At 40.4% G+C, this 22,318-nt stretch overlaps 1 protein-coding gene across 1 annotated transcript; it reads right to left on the minus strand.

Moving 5' to 3' along the window:
* Positions 1 to 7,078: 7,078 nt before the first annotated feature.
* LOC130695990 (homeobox protein vnd-like) lies at positions 7,079 to 21,871 on the minus strand. The gene is made up of 3 exons (XM_057519056.2): positions 20,513 to 21,871; positions 7,914 to 8,116; positions 7,079 to 7,828 (listed from the first exon to the last, which is right to left on the minus strand). The coding sequence occupies exons 1-3, from the start codon at positions 21,654 to 21,656 to the stop codon at positions 7,580 to 7,582; spliced, it is 1,596 nt and encodes a 531-aa protein (XP_057375039.2). The 5' UTR covers positions 21,657 to 21,871; the 3' UTR covers positions 7,079 to 7,579.
* Positions 21,872 to 22,318: the final 447 nt, after the last annotated feature.

Genomic DNA, 22,318 nt, shown 5'->3' on the forward strand with positions numbered 1-22,318 from the left:
TAGTACAGTCACAACATTTATTTACTTTTTGTCTTGAAGGGAAAAGCCAGTCCATACCAATTAACATGTCTAATTGTCACTCCTGTACTCCTCCCGTGTGCTCCGGGTTGTTAACTCCACTTAACTCTGTTTTCTCTCCGTTGTTGTGTGCACGTCTCTCTCTCTCCTTTTCTTTTATTGGTCTGTTAGTAAAGGATTAGAAACAAAGAGGTGGGTGAACAAACAAACAAACAGAAAAAAAAAGAAGAAGAACGATACCATCAAGTCGCTACTTTTAGTCTCATTAAATCGAATTACATATGCCGCTATAGGCTTTGTGTATACTGCCTAAACACACGTTGTAAAACGAAAACAACGGAAACTATGGTTATAACCATTGGGTTTTGTATATTCGACAGCTGCTACGCAAAATTTCAAGAAAAGAATAGAGCTTGATTTTTCTTTTTGCGAAACTGGAATTCGTGAGACGCTGCTGATGTTTTTTTGGAGGGCTGTCGTGTACACAGTAACCGGTCAAATGATTCATTTGACAGAAACATTCAATTCAATGCATCGGACGTATTCGTCAGCTGATCGATAAGAAAATAAGGAATATCGAAATGCTTTTAGCTGGCTTCAAAAAGCCAAATACATGGAATTGGTCAGCACAGGCGACAGTCGAGAGAGAGAAGAAAAAAAAAAGAGAGGCAAAGAAAGAAAGAAAAATATCCAGTTATGGAGGTCAGGATTGTTATATATTTCCCAATGTATCCGTCTCCCGTCCGTCATCGCTAGAAACGTGAAGAAAAAAAAAGTCGATTTGTCAATGGAGATAATGGTTGCGAGCTATTATAATATATGCATATATATCGGCTTATTTTAGAGAACAAAACGCGCAATCGAAATGTGAAAAGAGTTTTCAGAGGAGAGGAGGGGGGGGGGTCCAAATAAAAACCTGATCCAATATGCACTTAATGTCGTTTCGCCCTCGTTTGTATCTGTCGTATTTTGGTGAAAAATGCTAAGAATTTTATTGTTGATTGTGCATTGTGTTGCAATGAAACTTTTTTGTTAGATAAAAGTGAAATGCAGAAATGGTTGTACTCATACTAGTTGTTTTAAAATTCAATAGATGGCTTGAGAATCAGTGCCCATGAAACAAAAAGACGTAATAAAAATGAAATGAGATTAGGTAATCCAGTTGCGATAAACAGTCTATCCATAATTGTATTTACAAGGAGGAGTGGAAAAAAAGCAAATTTCAAGTCGAATGTTTCTCCAACAAGAATTCTCTTCCTCTTACAGTCACTTATTGGCTGGCATTGACATTATATTGAAGTAATGGGAATTTTTACTCGGCCGAAAGGAAATCAGTTAGGTTAAAAGCACGCACAAGAGCGAGACCGGCAGAATGGAAAGAATGGGGCGATTTGGTAAATTTTAGATGTGCAAATGGAGTAAGTCATTCATCTGCTTGAACTACTTGAACTTATCGGCTGACTATGCTAATTGCTAATGAATTTCATTAACTGAAGAGTATGGTAGCAATTTGCGTGTAAAAGAGAGCTGAGAGATACCCCAACCCACACAATTTACCTTTTCCAGAAATAAAACCAAGGAGGTGCTGCCATCTACCAACCAAATACATTACTAGCTTCAGGTTTTCAAAAATGAGAAAAGGCTTGTTAGATATCACCTCCTCCTTTGTGGTAAAAATAAAAAAGAAACTTGAAAGCCGGCAGCCGTTGATTGTATTAAATATTTACCCCACCTCCTTGGTTCCACCTCGGGACATCAACAACAAAAAGAACGAGCGTTCTGACGTCGATTCACGACTCTATAACACAACCCCCTAAACTCTCTCTCTATTATATATATTTTTTTTTTCACTGCTCGTTGTGTGTTGTGAATAGAGGAGGTGCGTAACGGGCGACGGCGTGTAATGACTTGCCTTATATGGGCATACAGAGAGAAACGCCGCCTCCTTCTAACGCTTCCAATCCGTTCTCTAGGTCCTCGATGCCGTGTGCCCCGAACGACAATTTCTCAATCTCTTTGTGTCTCAATTTCCCACAAGATATTTTTCTTTTTCCCTTGTTGTTGTTCTTCATACTGATTGTCGTACGTACTTCATTCTTCATGCCTCTCTTCAAGCAAGCCGATGATGATGATGATATCCCCCCCCTCCTCAAAAAAAGCGTTTTCTTTTCTCTCTTCCTGATTATTGTCATTATTTTCTCTATACAACCGCGAGAAGAGAGAGGAAAAGAGACAAAACAACATTAGCCAAAAGCGAAGAACGATCAAATGATGATACATCATCAAATGTTACGTCGCCTTGTTTGATAAAAAAAAAAAATAGCGGGGTAATTATGTCTGAATCTATAGCAGTTCATCTATGTAACAGCCATGGCGGGCATTTTTGAATTTAGCTGGTATGATTAAAAAAAAACTGAATACAACGCGGCACAGTTATAATAACGAGATGTAATTAAACCGCATCACGTGACATCTCTGCCTTTTTTCGACCTTGATGGATTACAAAGCCGTCAAGTCTGTGTTACCTGCGTTAACAGGTGGCTGATTTATTCGAAGACCGTTAAAGAAAAGAAAATCCTACGAATTTCCACTCCTCCAGATTGTAATGATCTGAAAAAACCAACTATGTGTCTACCGTTTTTTTAAGAAATACAACTATTTTGTCACCCCAGCCCCATTCCGCTGTATTCAAATTCAACAGCTGCTGTTTAATCCAACGTCTAAGTGTCGACGTTAATTAGCATCAGCCGACACGTCCCTTCCTTTTTTTAAAATATACTTTACACACAGACACGTCGTAGAAATACACACACGTTGGGTAGAATATTACACCGGCCGTTGTATATATTATAAAATGATTACGTGTGTCTACGTTGTATACGAAGAGAGACCGCTATTATTGTTTATATGATGTCAGGCTAACAGCATAAAAGAAGATGATCCTCTTTTCTTTCCCCCCCCGCCGTATAAGTTCTTGTCGTGACGGGCCAATCGTTATGTCGTGTAATATACCTGGTGTGTGTGTGTGTTTCCTGGTCAATTAACAAACTGCTAGATGATCCGACACCTACAGGGCGGCGCGTGAAACACACCAGTCCTCCTCTTATCGAGTGAGATGGACGTAATAATTGACAAGTATATACGTCTTTACCAGAGGCCATTCCTTGCTCGGATAATGGCGGCAAAACTTTTATGAAATATACAGTATATTCAACTCTTTAACCTGTGGTTTATTTTTTCTTTCCAGGTTTAATTTAAAATTTAGAGAACAACATCGCGATAGAGGATATTTGTTTATGAATATGCAAATGTAGTCACGTGCGTCTCTGTATAATTTGGGAGGGCGTCACGCCTGATCTTCGATGTTCCGTCATTTGTACCTTCCTCTTTCAAGATGATTTCGCTATCATTCTTCGTAATCACTTGAACATATTATTCTTTTAGTAATGATGCCTTTTCCGGGAAACGAAGATATTAGCATCATCTAGTGGTTATCTCATTGTCCTCTCTACGTTTACCCCGGACAACCGTTTCCCCCTAAAAGATGATGATACTCTAGATTACCTTATTCTGTGTTTCGGAATTATCCGTTCTACCAGATTGGAGAGCCTCATCAGTAACTGCACAGGGGAACAACAGGTGCGTAACGTTACCTCTTCTTCGAATTCCACTAGTCCCAACTCGCCTTCTGTTTAATTTCATTTTTGAATAAATCAATGAACAGTTTTTGAATAAATAAATTTTGTTTATTTATACAAAATTTAAACGTAGATGCACAAAAAAAAGAAGGCAGGGTAAGCAATGGATCAGCTGGAAACATGTGAAAACATAGGGTGGGGTGGATTAACAAAATTTTTGTGCAAGGTCTCATGAGTCACGTATGGGTATGTCACATGGGCGCCAAAATACATTCAAGGACAAACGATTCCAGAAAGATCCAAGAAAGGAGGTAGAGGGAGATAATTTTCAACGGAGAAACAAAATGTTCAAAAATTGCGCGCCATCAAAAAGCAAAGGGAGAATTCTGTCTTGTCGCTGATTGGACGACATCGACAGCGGACGCCATCATTATTTAAATCGGGCAGTATTTTTCGACAACCTCAAAACTATAGGGGATGGGTAAGCAAAACAGAAACAAAATGTTCAAATAATGCGCGCCATCAGAAAGCGAAGGGAAAATTCTATCTTGTCCCTGATTGGACGGCAGCGACATCGGACGCCATCATTATTTAAATCTGGCAGTATTTTTCGACAACCTCAAAACTATGCGGGATGGGTAAGCAAAACAGATGCTCTAAAACTTCCCCAAAGCTTGGGCTAAATGTTCTGCATAAATATTGATAAATTAAAACTTTACTTTGTTGCGAACCCTTCCTTCGTTTTGCTCTCCCCCTTTTTTTTCAAGCTACATTACGCAAATGGCAATATTCCAATTAGCGTCGCTATCAAAAGGTGATTGCATACAGGGTGTGACTAATAATATTACAATCTGGCACGTACACGACTCGCTTTCAGTTCTGATTGATTCGAATCCTTTTTGGTATAACCCATAGCCGAAAGGCAACATTTCGTTCAGCGTCCAGACGTGTCCAAACGTGAATCCGATTAATAGCCACACGCCGACAATCTGTAAACGTGAATTTTCTTTCGCCGTCCCGTACAATTCAGTTTTGTTTATGAAGATAATATTATATTTTTTTTTCTAAAGGGACTTCGATGTCTGCGCTCTGATCCTGCGCGTGTAGATCCATTTTTCTAAAAGAAAAGACGTAAGAAGACCAACAATTGGCGGTGCCGACCCGCCATCTATCAGCTCAACACCTGACAGGCCCCTCGAGCTGTTTCATTCATAATTATCGCACGTCCTTTTGTCGCTTTATCTTTTTCGGTTCCACACCCGTTCTTTTCTTTTTACACGAGTTAACGTCTCTCTCTCTCGCTTCGTTCCTCCACCTTTTCTTCTCTCCCTGTCTTTAACCTTTTTGTCTAAATTAGACCAAAACAGGATGGTGTCTACTTTTTTGTTTAACGATGTGTAATAAGAGCCTCTCTATCGCTATCCCTCGCAGGTAGAAAAAAATAAATAAATAAAAATTGTGTTTTCATCGAGAAGGAAAGCAATGATCTTGACTGAAATGAATTTTCGATTCGGGCATTGGCTCTAGTTAGATTTTTCGCAAAGCTAAGTGGACTATGTGATATGTGTATACTATTATTAAGTGGCTGCCCTATTCAGTTGTCTGACGGAAGCTTTTCAAGCTTAGTAACAAGGCTCTAATGGCCGGCGTTCAAGCCCCACAGCTACCGCCGTTTCATCTCCACACACACACACACACACACACTCGTATTATATATTTGATGTGTGATGAGTCTTGCTTGGCAATATGTTTCATTCTCCACGAACCCTTGAAACCCCTCTATAAGAAAAATGTTTATTTTTTTGGTTCCTTCTTTTTCTTTATTTTGAATACACACCGGCGGCTAGTTGATTCAGAAAAACACGTAGAAGAATAAAGAGATAGAAGAGAGAGAGAAAGATGAAGCCGACAGTCTAATTACAAAGCGGTGTCTCTTTTGTGTGTGTATGCTGCGCGGTGGGAGGAGAGAAGGAGAAAAGAGCAATGGAAACCGCCGCCATCATTACACACCTACAACTTGCCTGAAGGCATGGTCTTCTGACTCGAAAGATAAAAGGAAAACAAGAGATGAAAAAAAAAAAGGGAAGGCATTATACACTATTCACACTGGTGATAATTGAGAGCTCATTCATCATGAACTTTGATGGATGTGTGTGCGCTCCTTCCAACCTCCCAATCCGGGCCTTCCTATTTCTATAGCAACACACCTGGACGGCCAACTTTGCCAAGGAACTTGCACGATACCAACATTTTACCTCACTCATTTCTCCGGTGCTTTTAATGAATTAATCTCTCGATTTTCGCTAATTAATCGGCAAAGACACGGATACCATCATCAAAGACCTAACCCAAATAATAGAGTGATTTGCATATTAAAAAAAAGAAAACTTGTTCATTTATTCAACTGATGAATATCTAAAACCAAGTACAGTTGGCGGCCATCACGTCTATTATATCACATATACATTTTAAATGTATATTCTAGATAGAGTATATAATGTTATAATAAGGAGCTGGCAAGAAAGAATGCAATGTGCGCTCTTGGGCGTTTTTGTTTTTCGTGTGATAGTATAAAGACATGTAAAAAAAAAAAAAAATTATGGAATAAACTTCTTTTTTTTTTAACGATGCCGTGAAGATATAATTGGATTCGGGCGACTGCTGCCGCTGCAACCGCTGATTTATGTCGGCTAAGTGGGCAGCTCTCACCCCCCCCCCCTTTCTTTTTCTTTTAAAGATTTTTAACCAGAGGTGTATATTCATACAAGTAAATAAATAGGGGTAAGACGCTTGAATAACGAGTTAATTTTCATCTCCCTCTCATAAAAAAAAAAAAATTAAACAAAAAAATTTCAACTGACGTTTGACTTGAATTTGCACGACAGATCGATTGGAAACTCATAACGTTCTTTTTTTTCTTTCGCCCACGTTGTTTTTTTTTTGTCTTCTCTCAGCCAATCAAATAGTGAGACAAGTCTATTACAGTTGCTAATTGAGATATAATAAATAGGTGCACGTCACGAAGAATTCCGTCTTTGATATAAAAATTTCGAATAGGGGGGGGGGGGGAATATTCCAGAGGCCTGATAGAGTATAATATACGTGAATCCAACAACAACGAGAAAACAAAAGGTACACGCATAATAAAGCAATGAATCGTAATCTCGCCGTGGGTATTATTTTTACGCGTGTACCGACTGCTGTTGTTGCGTAATTGGCCCTTCGAACTGATACCCGGCCTCTCTCGCATATAATATTGTGTGATGATGAGAAGTCGGCATCAACAGAACAACAGCTCACTTGTTTTCTCTCCATAAATATGGAGAAGAAATTTATTACTTTTGTTTTGTTTTTTTCAGGATAGAAAAAAAAGCCACGAATTTTCGCGATATGTTAATTAATATATTTTTTTTTTTCGTCCTTTTCTTTTTTGTTTCGCTATTTTAAATTTGGAGGAGGAAAATGGAAGGGCAAGGGGAGGATTTCGGGAAAAAAAAGGACATACACACCAAAAAAGAAATCACATGCGAGGACATACAAATCTTAAAATGTACAACAATAAAATTCAACGTATTCCAATGAACCAAGAACCTTCCTTTTTTCTATGTGATGAAATACAGTCACAGATGCTCAATAAAAACTTACAGAATAAAAATCACACACACACACACACAGACGTCAAACTCAAAACCATTAGTTATTCATTTCACCTGAAAATAATAATAATAAAATATTTTCTTTTTTTTTTGTTGTTGTTGCTGTTGTTGTGATCAGTTTTCGTAGAAAATAGGCCAGAAGTAAATATATAGTAAATAGAGGAACGAGTTTTTGTTTTTCTGTTGTCAATTAAACAACATCAAATAAATTGCTTTTCTTTTTGAAATCGTCTTTCACGAACAATTCACGATTTCAATGGCGGTGTTTCAATCGCTGGCTGCTGCGATGGCTTGATTGTATTCATCGGCCTTCTTCTGCAACATATTTAAATCCATGTGCGCACCGATAAATGCCTTGTGATGATGTTGATGATGATGGTGGTGATGATGACTGCCCAGGATCTTGGCCGATTCGACGTCCTTTTTTAATTCTTCCATGTCTCGTTTAAGTTTGGCTCGTCGATTTTGGAACCAAGTAATCACCTGAGCGTTGGTCAATCCCAGTGTCAGTGCAATCTGGTTTGTTAAATTTAAAATAAATAAAAATTTAGGCTTTAGAAAAAAAAAACAGAAATGGACAGGGGTTGTCAAAATGAATTACCTCATCGCGATCGGCAGGTGACAGGTACTTTTGATAGAGGAACCTTTTCTCTAATTCGAAAATCTGGTGATTGGTGAAAGCCGTTCGGGACTTGCGCTTCTTTTTGGCCTGTTGTCGAGGACTGAACAGGGCCCCTCCACCGCCTCCTCCTCCGCCACCTCCTCCACCACCTCCTCCACCGTGACCACTCCCATTCTGACTTCCTGTGAAACAAGAAAAAGAAAAACGATTGTGGATGAGTTTCATCATTGAACTACCAGTACAAGAAAAAGCCTCCATACAGATCTGAGTTCATTATACAACAAAACTGTTGGCTCTGTCAAGAGAGAGAGAGAACAACATTCAAAAATGTCTTTAAAAAAATGCGACCTCTTCCCCATTATTTTTTTTTAAGAAAATAACATTTAAAAAAAGAGAAGGGGAGTGTTTGAAAGTGTCAATTGACGCGAAGAGACACAACATCTGACCCCTGGTGATAAGTTCGAGAGGGCGCTTCGTGTTACATATATACGAACACGAAGAAAGGGACACACACACACACGCACTCACGGGGTTTGAAAAAAAAAAGAAATTCTTTTTCCTTTTGCCAACACTTTTTCATTTCCCTTCGGAATGATTTTCACCAGTTGAATAAGGTCACAGACACTTTGGGGAGAGCACACACGGAGCAAAGAGGAAGGAAGTTGGCCTTTTGGGTTGGGTTCCCTGCCAGGCGCAAAGTAGTCGCTTGTCATTGACGTCGTTACTGGACCAGTTGCTTCTGTTGGCCATCAACAAACCATTAAGTAAACGTCCGCTCCGTTTTCAGTTGACTGAAACTGAGAGGGAGGTCTCCTCCATTCCTTTTTTTTTTCATATTTATATACACACACACACACACACACACACACACACATAGACATACAGACACACATAGGGCTATTAGTTGGGTCACACCTTCAATTGGATCTCCCTCTTTTGACTCTAAACACTTCAGAATAGTCCCATTTATCACTCGGGTTAGCAACAAACTCTGACGTCACGCTTTGAAACGTAGAACAGCACGTTGATATTAGCTGGGGTTGATGGACTAGAAAGGAAAGAAAACGATTTGTCTTTTTTTTTGCCACTGTTGGGAGGACTTGCACCGGCAATTTAGCTCATCGACGAACCATTTTCGAATTCTTTCCAAGAGACAAATGACAGTGAACAGAAGGCGAGCTTTAAAGGAGGAGGGGGGGGGGGGGGGAGATGCCTGCAACATTGACAAATGGTATTATAGCCTGTTCAACTTGTGTATGTGTGGACGTGTTTGTTCCAGAGAAGTATAAATGACACTCAAATATTTTTGTTTTGAATTTCAAAAAGATCGTCTACTCGAATAACTGAAACTGACTAATTGCACAAGCATTCCTTTTGTTTTCCTTTTTCTTTTTAAAGACAATTTTTTCAGGTGCAGTGTGAAATTCTTTTTTTAACTAAGAAAAATATGTGGAGGACTAGTGTTAAATAAGTTCCACCTACAGACAGTTGACATGTCAGCGCTAAAATGTTTTTCTCTTTCATTTTTTCCCCCCCAAAAAATACATTCCAACATTCCACCGATCAATTGATGTGTCTATAAAAAAAAATATTAGGCAAAGTCTCCTAGTTTATATATATGCCTCCCTTGGTGGGAGGCACATCGAGTCGAAATAGAGAGATCAACGCTCAATAATAATGCGGATGGAAAAAAAAAATAATAATAATAAAGCCATTCGTGTTTCTTATATTTAGATAGACCCCTCGGTTTGTCTCTATAAGTTTTGTTGCCTGTGTAATAATAACACAAAGTCCCACCGAAAGTTCTTTTCACCACGCTCACGTTCGGTTTTTATTTAAAAAAGAAGAAGAAGTATTTACTACTGTAACACAATAAGTGGTCCGCGGTTTTTCGGTTGTTTTTTATTATTATTTCGAACGGGCGGAAACGTTCTTTTCAACTGCCTCGATTTTGTCCTTATTCAACCCGTTGCCCACCCGCCCGAAAAAAAGTTCTGCCTTTATAGGAAGACAACACGCCGACGCCATCATTTCTTTCCCAGAACACTCTAAAAAAGAAATGACATCCTATCTACTATAAAAGTGTGATATCAATAATAAAAATAACAAAAAAAAAAAAAGCTGGATGGGGGGGGGGGGGGAGGAAAAATGAGTTCCCTGTTTTATAAGGAGAGCCCTTCAATTTAAACGCAGACACAACATAAAAGAAAAAACACGCCCATTCACACACCCACACAATTGTTTGGGGGTCTATAAAAGTCACCGAACACTCCCGATTGTCGGAAATTTGTCACTGTAAACATTTACAATTAGACGAAGATAACACCGAAAAAAAATTGCTGCTATTTGAAATTTGGAATGTTTCTTTTTTCGTCCGTTCCCATCCGAAATCCGAAAGATTGTTTAATATACACGGCGGATGTGAATAAAAGATGATGCAAGAACTAAAAAAACACTGGCTGAAAAAAAAAAAAGAATTTTCAATATGCACGCGGGCAATTGAACAGTGGAAATAAAAGAATGAAAGAAAAGCCTTCGAAAAAAACATAGAAACGGTGTTGAATGTCATTTATTATTCCCATGCCGCCGCCGCCGCGCCGCTGCCGAGGTGATGATGATGATGGATCGTGCAGGATGTTGGCTGGATACCGCGCGGCGTCGTCAGCGCGGCCGAGGCTAATTATCGCGGCATATACACAACAATAAAAAATAAAAATGAAAATAAAAGGTCGTCTATTCCTTTCGTTCATTGGCCAAACGAATAAAGAAAGAAGAATTACGAAATTTGCATCCCGAGGAAAGAACACAAAAAACGTTTTCTTTATCCAAAGATTAATTTTCTACTCAACGCTGATTAATCGATCGCTTTAAATGTGATTAAAAGCAGCTCTCATCGCCTATATGTAATCAGCAGGATGACCCTTGACGACCTTATGTTTTCCTTTTGATTTATCAAAGTAAAATTTAACAATTTCTTTTTTTTTTTTTTTTTCAACGTCGTGTTTTTTGTGAACACGAAAACGGAATTTCAACGAGGAAATGAGTTTGAATCCGCGAAAGTCTGGGCGCATGCGCACAAGTTGGCCACAGAAGTTCATCAAATGCCGGCCCTGTTCCTTGCCACTTTGATGATGATAGATCAGACCTGAATGGATGACGGATGATGACGGTCCAATCGTCGGCATTTTCACCAAAACAGGGCCCCCAAGGACAGGTATATAGATGCTATATAGGTAATTCTAATGTACCGTATGTTATAATGGTAGAGATATCTATATAACTATGATGCCTGGTAGGCCTTTTTTTCTTCTTCTTATATTCTTATCAACGCCAACAGGTGCGAGCTCATTATAAATGGCCGCTGAGGTAATCATTTCCCCCTCCATCCGTTTCATTTGCCTTTTCTTTTTCTCTGTCAGGAAGAATCTTTATTTCTTTTTGGCCCCCTCTTTTTCTTAAAGAAAGGTAGAAATGTTTCGATGGGACCACCCAAACCAAAAAGAAAAACAAGCCCAGCTGATCAACTTGGAATTCCTCTGACTTCTCGGAAGCTACGCGCTCCTTCCAGTTTCGAGTTTTGATGAATACCATCATTTACGCATTTGATATCGAACCCCAGTCAAACTGAACGTCATTTCAACAAAGTGGAAAGTTGAAAAGAAAAAAACGAACATTTTTTTTTCTCTTTAACGAGAAATCGAAATCGAACCCAATTGTGGAACTGTAGAAACAATCGAATTAAAAGCCCTGAACCCGTTTTGAAAAGAAGCAAGAAAACAAAAGATGTGTACATCGTTCGATGAAAAATGGGCCTAGATGAAGCTAAAAATACATAACAGGCAACGATGGCTAACGAGACGATGCAGATTCATCACAGTCGGTCTCGGTATTGTTGCATACAATCTTACTCATCCGTAAATGAAGGGGCAGCTTTTGTCGGTTCACTCAAACACCTGCGCTACATTTATATTTTCTTAAATAACACAAAGAGGTAAATACAAAAAAAAAAAAAAAAAAAACGGGCAAACCAGAAAGGTTTGTTATTTAAAAGAAGTCCATTAAAAATAAGAACTGGGATGTGGACCCGATGCTCCGGCATTAGCTATCAACTCGGCTGGACATTTAAAATCAAAATGAAAATCATAATTCTTTATTTACTTTTCTAGGAAAATACTGGTTTTAAGCAAAATGCTGGGGGAAGTTAGCGAAAGAAAAAAAAAAAAAAAAAAAAGAAGGTCCTTCCGGACGCATTTCGATCGCTTAGTCCGTCGACACTTTCAATATACAGAGTGCGTGTGAGTGGCCCAACTGGGCAAAAGAGAGAACCCTCTGGGAAGACGAGGCAAAATGAAAACAGTCGCTAAAGTCCAGAGGTGTTGACAGACATTAAAAAGAAGGCAGTCTTGACCGAGGAAGTGGAAAATAAAAATAAGAGTCTCGTCTAAAACATTGGAAAGGGGAAACAAAAAAAAAAAAAAAGGGTTTCGACCTCCCACGATAACAGCTGTTGAAAAACTGGCGTGTTTTTAACCCATTTTTTTATTTGCTATTTTCAAAAAAAAAGGGAAGAGGGAAATGATTCTTTTTGAATACGGATCGTGTAACAGAGCCAGCAATAAATGATGAGGAATCAATCCCAATCAAATGAGAGTTGAGTGATGGTGAGAGAGTGTGTACGTACGCACTCGAAACTTAGCCCAGTGTGAAATGTCTACCCACTTTCCATGCGATTATTCAGCAGATGAATAATCGCGTCTGGGTATCTCAGATTTGTCTTTTTTTCTTTATTTTTATTTTTCACGGTCTGGCACGCAGTTAACAATCTGTCTGCATGTGTGTAACTAATGCGTACAAATGGCACAACTCTCGCATGGAAGCGGCTCAAAAATGACGTCACATTAGGGAAAGCTCATAACGCGCAACGATCTGATTTGAGCGGGGGAGGATTTTTCTTTTTTTAAGGGTGTGATTTAGGAAAAGCTTATTTCATTTTTTTTTTTTGAATTTTATCTAACGTTGAAAAATCACGCCCACCAGAAACAGATGGCGTCATACAGCGCGCACGCAGCGACCAGCGCGAAATAAGCAGGGCCATCCAAACGCGTTTTTAAGGTTGCGGATGATGAAGACATTACGGGAATTGGAGAAGTGATAAATGAGGTGGAAAACGAGTGAGGGGGAGGACGAGGAGGAGAGGCAGGAGGGGATTTCTTTTTCCCCCCTTCCTAAACCCCATGCTGGGCTCGCTCCGCAACACCTGCGCTCCTCTGGAATCAAGTCATCCAAACTCTTGTACGTTACATCCATATGCCTAAAATCCAACATCCATTTTCGGATGATGCTTTCAAAGTGGCGAGGGTGATAACAACATGCAATCAACTATTTCATGTGCTCCCCGGACGGCCCTCTTTTTTTTTAAGGCCCGTTTTGTGATTGATTCCAATTTTTACACATACTTTCTCTTTATACAGTTAACGTATTACAGTATACAAATAGTTTACTTCGGGACGTGTCTAGTGATAATAAAGTGGACTCGGTCGGCGGTCCAGGCGTGTTGGAAACGCTTAAATTTCATTCAGTTAAACTATTTCCAAAAAGCCCTTTCTTTTAAAACTATTATCTACGTTGATCTGATGAATTGAATTCTCAATTACGAGCTGATTTGTGAGCGCATCTTTTAGCGACAGGTGGCAATTCATCATCGTGAATTGTTTTTATTTCCTTTTTCCCATTGCTACACCGGAAGAAGGAATAGAGTAGTTCAAAGTACGAAATACAATGGCAATGATTTTTCGTGCCTTTCTTATAAATAGCTCACACACAACAATTGAGTGTAGAGTTGATGAACGAAACAACAAGAGTTTCAGAATGTTCATTGATTCGTTTCGCAGAGCTGGGGATTTGAAAGAAAACAGACGGGAAACGAGGGTGGGGCATTGTTAGAAAATAAAAAAAAATGTTCCAGGATAGCGACAGTACATCTACCTTTTAGCTCATCAAAGTCTCATTTCTTTTTTGTTGTGTTGTGTGTCAAATTTCGTTAATGAGAGCCCCGAAAAGGCCTCATTTTCATCGTGATGGTTTCAGACTTCTTTTTCTTTTTGTTACACTTTCAAAAAATTCAAAAAATAAAAAAAAATATGGAATAGCAAGAGAATTAAGACCACCCCGAGTGGGAAAAAGAAAAAAGAATTGTAACCATCAAGAAAAGAAGAAGAAAAAAAAAATGAATAGAGAGAGAGAGACCATCATCACAAGCGGCCCTCTTTTATCTCATAACCGAGAGGGCTACCGGTTGCGCATCGTGACTGGGCATAAAATAGATAATTCCCTGCGTTTTTTTTCTCGAATGAAAACAAAACAGAAATGAAAGAATAAAAAAAAAATAAGAAGAAGAAGAAGAAGAAGAGTCAATGATATATACAACCGTAGAAGGGGGCTGGCCTATTCTGATAGGCTGCGGTGTAGTAAGTTCTGCGATACACACATAGAAAAGAACACAAGAGCCGGCCAAGAAGGCGGCTTCTTTTTGACCACCCATCCGTCAACCCTATACACAAGTCCCCCCCCCCCTTCTCTTGCCACCTCATAGGATGTATAGAAAAGAACAAACCCACTTCATCTCCGCCTCCATTATGTTTTTTTTTTGTTTTTTTTTGTTTCTTCCACCTTGGCTCTTGTGTTGTCTCTCCGCGCTCATTTCCAGAGAGCCGCCATATCTTTTCTCACTTTCGGTCATCAACAATGGCTGCGGTAGGTATTTTGGAACACTCTGTGATGGCCTCCTTTAATCTCTTATCATTTTGGAAAAAAAAAAACAAAACACTATCGACTTGAGTTGCCAATCTAAATAGCACCACCTACAAAACACGTCAACACATCGATTCTCTTATATTCTTCCGGCCAATTGTTTCTTAAGTTGTGTTCCAAAATTGAAAACAAAATCGACTTCCTTAAAAAAAAATTTCTATATTTTTTAAGTTTTATTTTAAAAAAAAGACGTCGGCTCAACGGGGGAGGTGACGACAAGGGCGGATTGTTCTTTTGCCTTCTATTTATAAATGTGTGGCTTTCGAAAATTAAAGACTCGAGGCGCATAGATGAGAGACGAAGACACAAACCCCTGACTGGAAACAACGGAAAATGAGACGGCAATGGAAGATGTATGGGTGTAGGAAGAGAGAGAAAAAAAAAAAAAAAAAAAAAAAGAAGTAGCCGGTCAAGACGCACACGTTGTGCAGATGTCACGTTGTCAGTGTTACTCAACATGAAAGAGGAGTGAGGAGAAACACGCAGACAAACACAGACAGGGGCACCACCAAAAAACCCAAAACAGACAAGCTGCTGCCAGCGAAAACAGTTTTCATTTATATATATATATTTTACAAGAGAAGAAAAAAAGAAAGATCAAGTTTGGGGATGGGCTACGTAACAGAAACTTTAACAGACACGAGCTACATAGAACTTGTATCCTGCGGGTTCTCTCCCTTTTTTTTTCCCTTTCAAAATCTAAACTGACGAGTGACTAGTCTTGTAAATAGACGCTTCGAATAACAGAAAACATTTTCCGTCTTTCTTTTTTTCAAAACATAACAAGCAATGAACGACTACAAGAACCTAAAATCTATTAGGTCCGGGGTTCACAGCACAATTGGCTGCTAATTTCTTGGGGCAATTGTCTTTCATTAGAATAATGGCGATTGAAAATGAACCCAATGACCAAGACGTTGATCGATTCAAGATGTGCGCACACAATCAAACCTATTGTGGCTTTTCCAGCCATTTCAAAAAGAAAATTCGTTTTCAATTGAACGCGTGATGAATAGGCGACGGTGTTGCGCAGGAATGAAGAAAACATTCGCTGCGTTTTTCAATGGTGGAGATATGCTAATGCCTCTGCCTTAAAACGAAGATTCGGGGTGTACAAGCGCATAAAGCCAAAGAGAAATTGAATGATGATTTCCCACACTATGCAACCAGTGGTTGAAGGAAGAAAAAACATCCCTAATGAAGACATTTGTATATTTATACATGTTCAAAAGCCATGAGAATAATCTTTCTTCATTCTTTACTTTTTCTTTGCCTTCCTTCTTCTTTCTTTTTCATCATCAACACCTGAAGGCGCTGATTACCTGTCAAGGTAAAAAGGAAAAAAAAGGGGGAAAAGAAAGAAACACAAGTTTTCTCCTTCTTTTGGCGGCCTGGCCCACCCCCGCTGCGGTTCTATTCTTCTTCTTATCTTCTCCTTTTTTTCTTTCTTTCTGACTCTCTTTTTTTTTATCTTATCTCTTCTGATTTCAAATGTTTCATTTCTGTATTTTATTTTCGCTTTTTCTAATTTTTTTTTCAGCACAAGTCAAAAGAAATACTAGAACGCGTTAAACGGATTATGTAATCTATTTTCCATTCCGAAAATAAAAACTCCTACCCAGCCCAAAAGCGTAAATGAAACGACTAATGGACATAGTTCTCCAGTTTTGGAATGACCTTCCTTCGCGAAAGAAAAATAAAATAAAATAACCGACATCTGTTCCAGGAATAGGCCTCAGGGCATGTTTCCGCGCGCAGATTGAATTAAGTCATCAAGGACCTCCCTCCACTCTCTTTTGAAATCATTATTTTTTTTTTCAGACTTTCGACGATATGAAGTACTAACTACACAAACACAACAATAAATAGACATTTCACACGGCCCACAGACGAGCTTTTATTCCCCCCCCCCACGCCATTTTTCGTGTGTGTGTGTGTGTGCCTGAGTTTTGTTGTATGGGCCGACTTAACGAGACGGGCCAACAACACAGGGCCCCCATCATTAAGAAAAGAGAGAAGAGATAAATATATATAAGGGGTTTCTTCTTCTATCTTCTTCCATTTTTTGAATGGAACCGCGCGCGCCTTCATTAGGTTCTTATTGTTGGGCCCGTTGCGCTGCTGTCGCTTCTGCCGGGCGCCAGAGGCCCGTCACCCACACACACACGGGCACCGATTAGTAACATCACACCTGATGGGATCCATAACTAATGGCCACCAACAAGTACCACCCTAATGTAGTCAAAGAGAGTCGAGCAGCTGACCGATTCACAACGTCTTTATTACAACAAGACTTTAGACCGACACACACACACATAACATTTTTGCTGGGTGTAACGCACACGCACCGCAGCATTGGAACACAGCTGTTTGAGAATGTCCTTTCAATTTAGTTATAATATATTTTACAAAAAAAAAAATAATAATAAAAAGCTGCGAAGTGAAAAGAATAAGTGATTTGAACACGCTCACGTTCCAGCATTTGAATTTGGCGCTTGACTGTCAAAACGATAAAACTAGGATATTTCGTTTGGCGGATTGTCTAGAGATTTCTAAATCAAGACATTTTACCTATCGCTTAAAAAAGAAAAGAACAATAGCGCATTGTTCGACAGCCGATAGTTGATTTCTTCCCATTGGCCGATCAAGAAGGACTTCGTTTGATGTAGACACTCTATTAGTGGGCGTAACATCTTCAAGGTGATGAAAAACGATTTGAAATATGTATAAAAAAAAAAGAGTAGAAGAGCTAGTTAGTTGCCACTTCATGTCCGATCCGGCTGGTTATGTCGGCAAGGTTTAAAATCATTTTTTTCCTTTACTTGATGGCTTCATTTTTCAATAACACAAGAGGAGAGATGGGGGGGGGACACGCACAAGCCCTACGCACTCAATCCGGCGTTTTTGAAAAAAAAAAGGGCCGGTCCCAACGATTCGATCCGGTGCCCATTCGAACTCGACGACGAGGGGGTTTGTTCCAAACACACAATTTTTTTTTTCGGTTTTGAACAGGCCAAGCAAAAAAGGCCTCGGCGCGAAAATCGACGTGTCCGACATGCTCCATCAACATCTCTATTTTTGGTGGGTTGAATTGAAGAGACTCTTGTTCACTTTCTATATTATTAGACTAGCCCTTTTTATCTATTTCATTTTTCCTTTGCCTTTTCATCTCGAAAATATATTATCTTTTTTTTTTATCTAAAAATAAAAAATCCTTTTTTAAAAACTGTAATGGCAAAACAGGCTCAGCTCTGACAGCTGTCCGCGCTCAAAATAGACCGTGGCGTAACATCGTCATTTTTATGTATTTTTTTTTTTTTTTGAGGGAAATTTTCCTATTCAATTGACGCTGATTTCTCCAAAGACCTTCTTTTATTTTTATTTAGTACCTCCCCGCCTTTACGGATAATTGAATTAAACAAAAAGTTGACTCGATTTGCAGCGCTCCATTCGCCTATAGTATATAGACAGAGGGGGGGGGGGGGTACATATACATAATAATCGATTTCCTTAATTTTTGTTGTTTTTCTTCCTGCCCCGCTTTTTTTTTCGCCGGTGTTGCTCTCACCTTTCGGTGGAATATCTACCTGGCCTCGCGAACGTAATCGATTATTAATCACAGTCGGGGAAAAAAGAAACAAGCCCCCACACACTTCCGCCGCTCTTCTCTCTCTCTCTCTCTCTCTCTCTCACAACAATAACAACTTGAACGTTATAATGGGAACAGCAATAACGGGCGAAATGAAGAAGAAGTTGATATGGAAACCACATCCCCTCTCCTTCTCACTCTTTTATTCTTATCCTATTATAGATAGCAAAAGAGGGAAAGAGAACTGGTTGTGTTGTTCTATCAAAGAACGGGCCATATCATCACCCCAACGGTACGGGGCACAGGGGTATCACGTGACACACAAGCCGACTGTACTCTTTCATCATTATATTATTTTAATTTGGCTTTTATTTTGAGGTTAGAGACAATTTTCTTTCCTCTTGCCCTTTTTTTCCTTCTTCTTCTTGTTTCACCGCCAGACAGTTGAGGAGTAGAAAACGCTGTTTGAAATTAGCGCCCTTTCGACTATGCGACACGTTGGAAACAAGAGACATGTACACACCTGATTAGTTCTATCGTGCTAATGGTCTATCACTGACCATGTTCACAAACTTCTCATACTTTTTTTTTTGTTTTGTTCGGACAGTGTCCAGTACGTCCGTTGACAATGTCTTGCAAAAAAACGGGATTCATTTTTTTGAATTACCCCGCCAGAAAATCAAAATGAGCAACAGATCACGACCTTAGAACGGTCTTTTATTTTTTTTCTCCCCCCCCCCCCGTTCTGAACTACCCACCAAATTGAATTCGGATGATGACCGCTAATGTACGACACGACGGCCAAGAGTTGCGTGTGGTTAACGGACTAATACGCGGCGCTGCTCGTTAACTACATCATTATACCGGACACGAAATCTTTTTTTTTTAATTTTAAACTCATATCACAAAAAAAAAAGAAAAAGAAAATGTGAATCGACAAATAATTGATGGTGACACGACGAAACGACACAAATCCTGTGTCTCTCTCTCTTGTGTGTGTGTGTCGGCGTGTGTGTGGACTGTCAAACACAAACCTACACCATTGCCGGCAGATGAGTTAATAACAGAATAGGCCAACCATCATTTTTTTCTTTTCTAGGTCTATTCTTCTATACAACTAAAGGAGGGAAAAAATATATATATATCTAGGCGATGGTGTGCGCACGCGAGAAACCCATCGCCATTTTTTTTTTCAACAACAACAACAATTGAACTTCGGTCCCGTTTTTCTCTATTCTTCTTTTCCCTTACATCGTACAACAATAATCGTTTCTTGCGCTCTTTGTGTGTGTGTGCCACGCCGGCGACAAAATGGGCCAAAAGGCATCTGATTGTAACACGCACAGCTGATTGTCCAACCGGTTTTCCCGATTTATCTCGGACAAATAGCATAGAGATATATTAATAGAATCGCCTTCCCTCTTCGAAACAAAAATGCCCCACTTGGTTAATCGGTTAAAAACGTTTAAATTGCCGCTTATTTTTATGCCCACAGTTGGCCAAATGAGGCAATGCCAATTGCGCAAAGTATTCGTCATGTAAAAGACCGCAAATCAGCTAATTGATGCGCATGAATCAGCAGCTAAGGCCGGAGGCACCAAAAGGACAGGTAAATTTTGCGCAATAATGAGGGATGCGCGATCAATCAAAGTCCATTTTTCCAAAGAAATCGACCCCATTTGAATATACTTTTCTTTGCGCAAAAAAAAAATGTGAGGGAGGGGGAGACCAAAGACGAAATGTTTTTTTTTTTTGCAAATTTGTTCCGCGTACTATTTCTCGACTAATATGCCCGTACTTCTATGATGCTAATGAGAATTGAACAGCTGCAATTTTTCAGAGCGACCCTTTCAAGACCCAGAAAAAGACATTACACGGAAAAATGGCGGCCATCGTCCGTTTCTTAAGATCATCGTGGACCCCCTTTTCTTTTTAAGCCACTAAAAAAAAAAAAATAAAGTAAAATTCAATGAGAGACGCGGGGTCATCGGATTGCGTTTAGCGAGGTCGAGTCAGACGCCATTAGCGAGACCCTGGCGAAATTCGGAAAACTTTATCGGAATGGAAGGTCGCACACTATTATTTTTTTTGGATAGAGGGGATGCAAAGCATATTGCTAAACAATATCCCCCAAAATAAACGGTTGAAATAGAAATGAAAAATTGTGTGACACACTCACCAGATGAATCGGCTCCGTTGTTGGAAGATCCGTCAAAGGTCTTGGAGGTCATCTGGAAGAGGGCGTCGAGGGGAGTGCCTCCGGCCGAATTGTTGCCCGACGCGGCCGAAGCTTTGGCGGAGTCTGAGGATTTTTTGGCGCTGGAAGATGTCGATTTTCGGACGCTTCCGGCACTGCCGCAGTTGTTGTTGTTGACGACTAGCGTACCGGAATTGAGCAGAGTCTTCTGCCTCTGCTGCTGCTGGAGCAGCGGGCTACCGGCCGATGTGGCGCTGTTGCCGCTCGTCGAGCAAACGTCGTCAGCGTCGCAGTCGCTCGAACCGCCAGCGCTGATGTAATCCGGCGAGGCAGAGGAGCTGGACGGCGACAAATGGCCGCTACTGCTTCCGCCGACCGAGAGGATGCCGCCGACGAAAGACGAAGCGGCAGCGCCGCGCTGATGCAGGTGATGATGGAAGTTGGGATGCTGGTGCGGATGGAAGCCTAGACCGGCAGCCGGATGCGATTGCAAGCCGAAAGGATTGTGATGCGGAGGACCCGGAAGGAAAGGTGAAGAGGCCGAATGAGCCGCGAACGGTAGGCACCGATTGGGGTTTAAGAATCCGGCAGCCGCCGCGGCCGCCGCTGCTGCCTGAAAATGCGCCGGAAGGCTCAGATGCGGATAATCCCACGGACGCATGATCTTCGTCGGCGAATCAGCATCGCTCTGCTGCACGCCGGAAGGATGAAGATGATGAGCCGCATCCACGACAGCGGCCGTTGACGTCGTTTCCGACACGTTCGAACTCTTCCGCCGGATTTTAGCGGCCGAGCAAAGAGCCGATGATTCCAGCGATTCTGCCCTAGTCGTCCGCTGTTGTTGTTGTTGCTGGGCCGGCCGATGATTGAGAATATCCAGAATGGAAAAGGATCTGACTCCACCAGCAGAGGCGTTATTCTTAGCCACGTCGTTCTCCACATCCGGCCGGATTACGTGTTGACTAGTGAGCACTAGAGTGTCCTCGGATGATGCCTGTAACGAGGCTTCCATGTCCTCCTCCAGTCGGCTGTCTCCGACCTGCTGAGGCGACGGACATCCGACACTGATCTCATCGTCACTGCTGCATTCATCCGCGCTGCAATCCGCCGGCCTCATTTTTTTCATGTCCACTTTGAAATTGACGCACGTTTTTTATTCTTCACGTCAGGGACAACTACAAAACACTCAGTTGAAAAAGGGAATTTCTTTTTCCCCTTAAATCGAAACAAAAATAACTGAAACAATCAACGCCATCCGGAAAGATACGAAACTAGGAGATTATTTTTTAAAAATTTAAACGGATGTCAAAAGATTCTGAAAAAAAACCAAAACAAAACAAACTATGAAGCGACGGCCACGAGAGGCGGAACGGAACTGAACGGTGACGTTGTGTCCGGACGACTTACCACTTGGATGGGGTTGGCGAAAGAAAAGGCGGAGCTGAACGAGACTCCTCCTCTTGACGGAATGCAATCCGATTGGAGCGCTGCTTCCGATTGAGGGCGTGTACGATGAGTTGTTCGTATGGCTCTTGCCTACACCCAAGAAATTGAACCCGGAGCTTTTCTTCTTTTTCTTTTTTTTTGGATGTAGCCAGCGCGAGCGAACTAACTAGGCTTGTCATGGAGGAATCAAATCAAGACATCAAAACTCATAACTCGCCTTTCTGATTAGCATTTATAGCCATTTTTTTTTATTATTGATGTTACAAGAACGATCCACGTTGTATATAGTCACAAAAATTGTAAAGCAAAGAAAAAAAAAACTGTCATGGAACGTCATTTGAA

The sequence above is a fragment of the Daphnia carinata genome, chromosome 5, assembly GCF_022539665.2.
Source record: "Daphnia carinata strain CSIRO-1 chromosome 5, CSIRO_AGI_Dcar_HiC_V3, whole genome shotgun sequence".
NCBI classification, from domain to species: Eukaryota; Metazoa; Arthropoda; class Branchiopoda; order Diplostraca; family Daphniidae; genus Daphnia; species Daphnia carinata.

Coding starts and splice junctions, on each gene's coding strand:
- LOC130695990 (XM_057519056.2), bottom strand. CDS start 21,656: ATGAAAAAAATGAGGCCGGCGGATTGCAGCGCGGATGAATGCAGCAGT. Junction 8,117..20,512: donor CAACGGAGCCGATTCATCTG/GTGAGTGTGTCA, acceptor CTTGTTTCACAG/GAAGTCAGAATGGGAGTGGT. Junction 7,829..7,913: donor CACCTGCCGATCGCGATGAG/GTAATTCATTTT, acceptor TTAACAAACCAG/ATTGCACTGACACTGGGATT.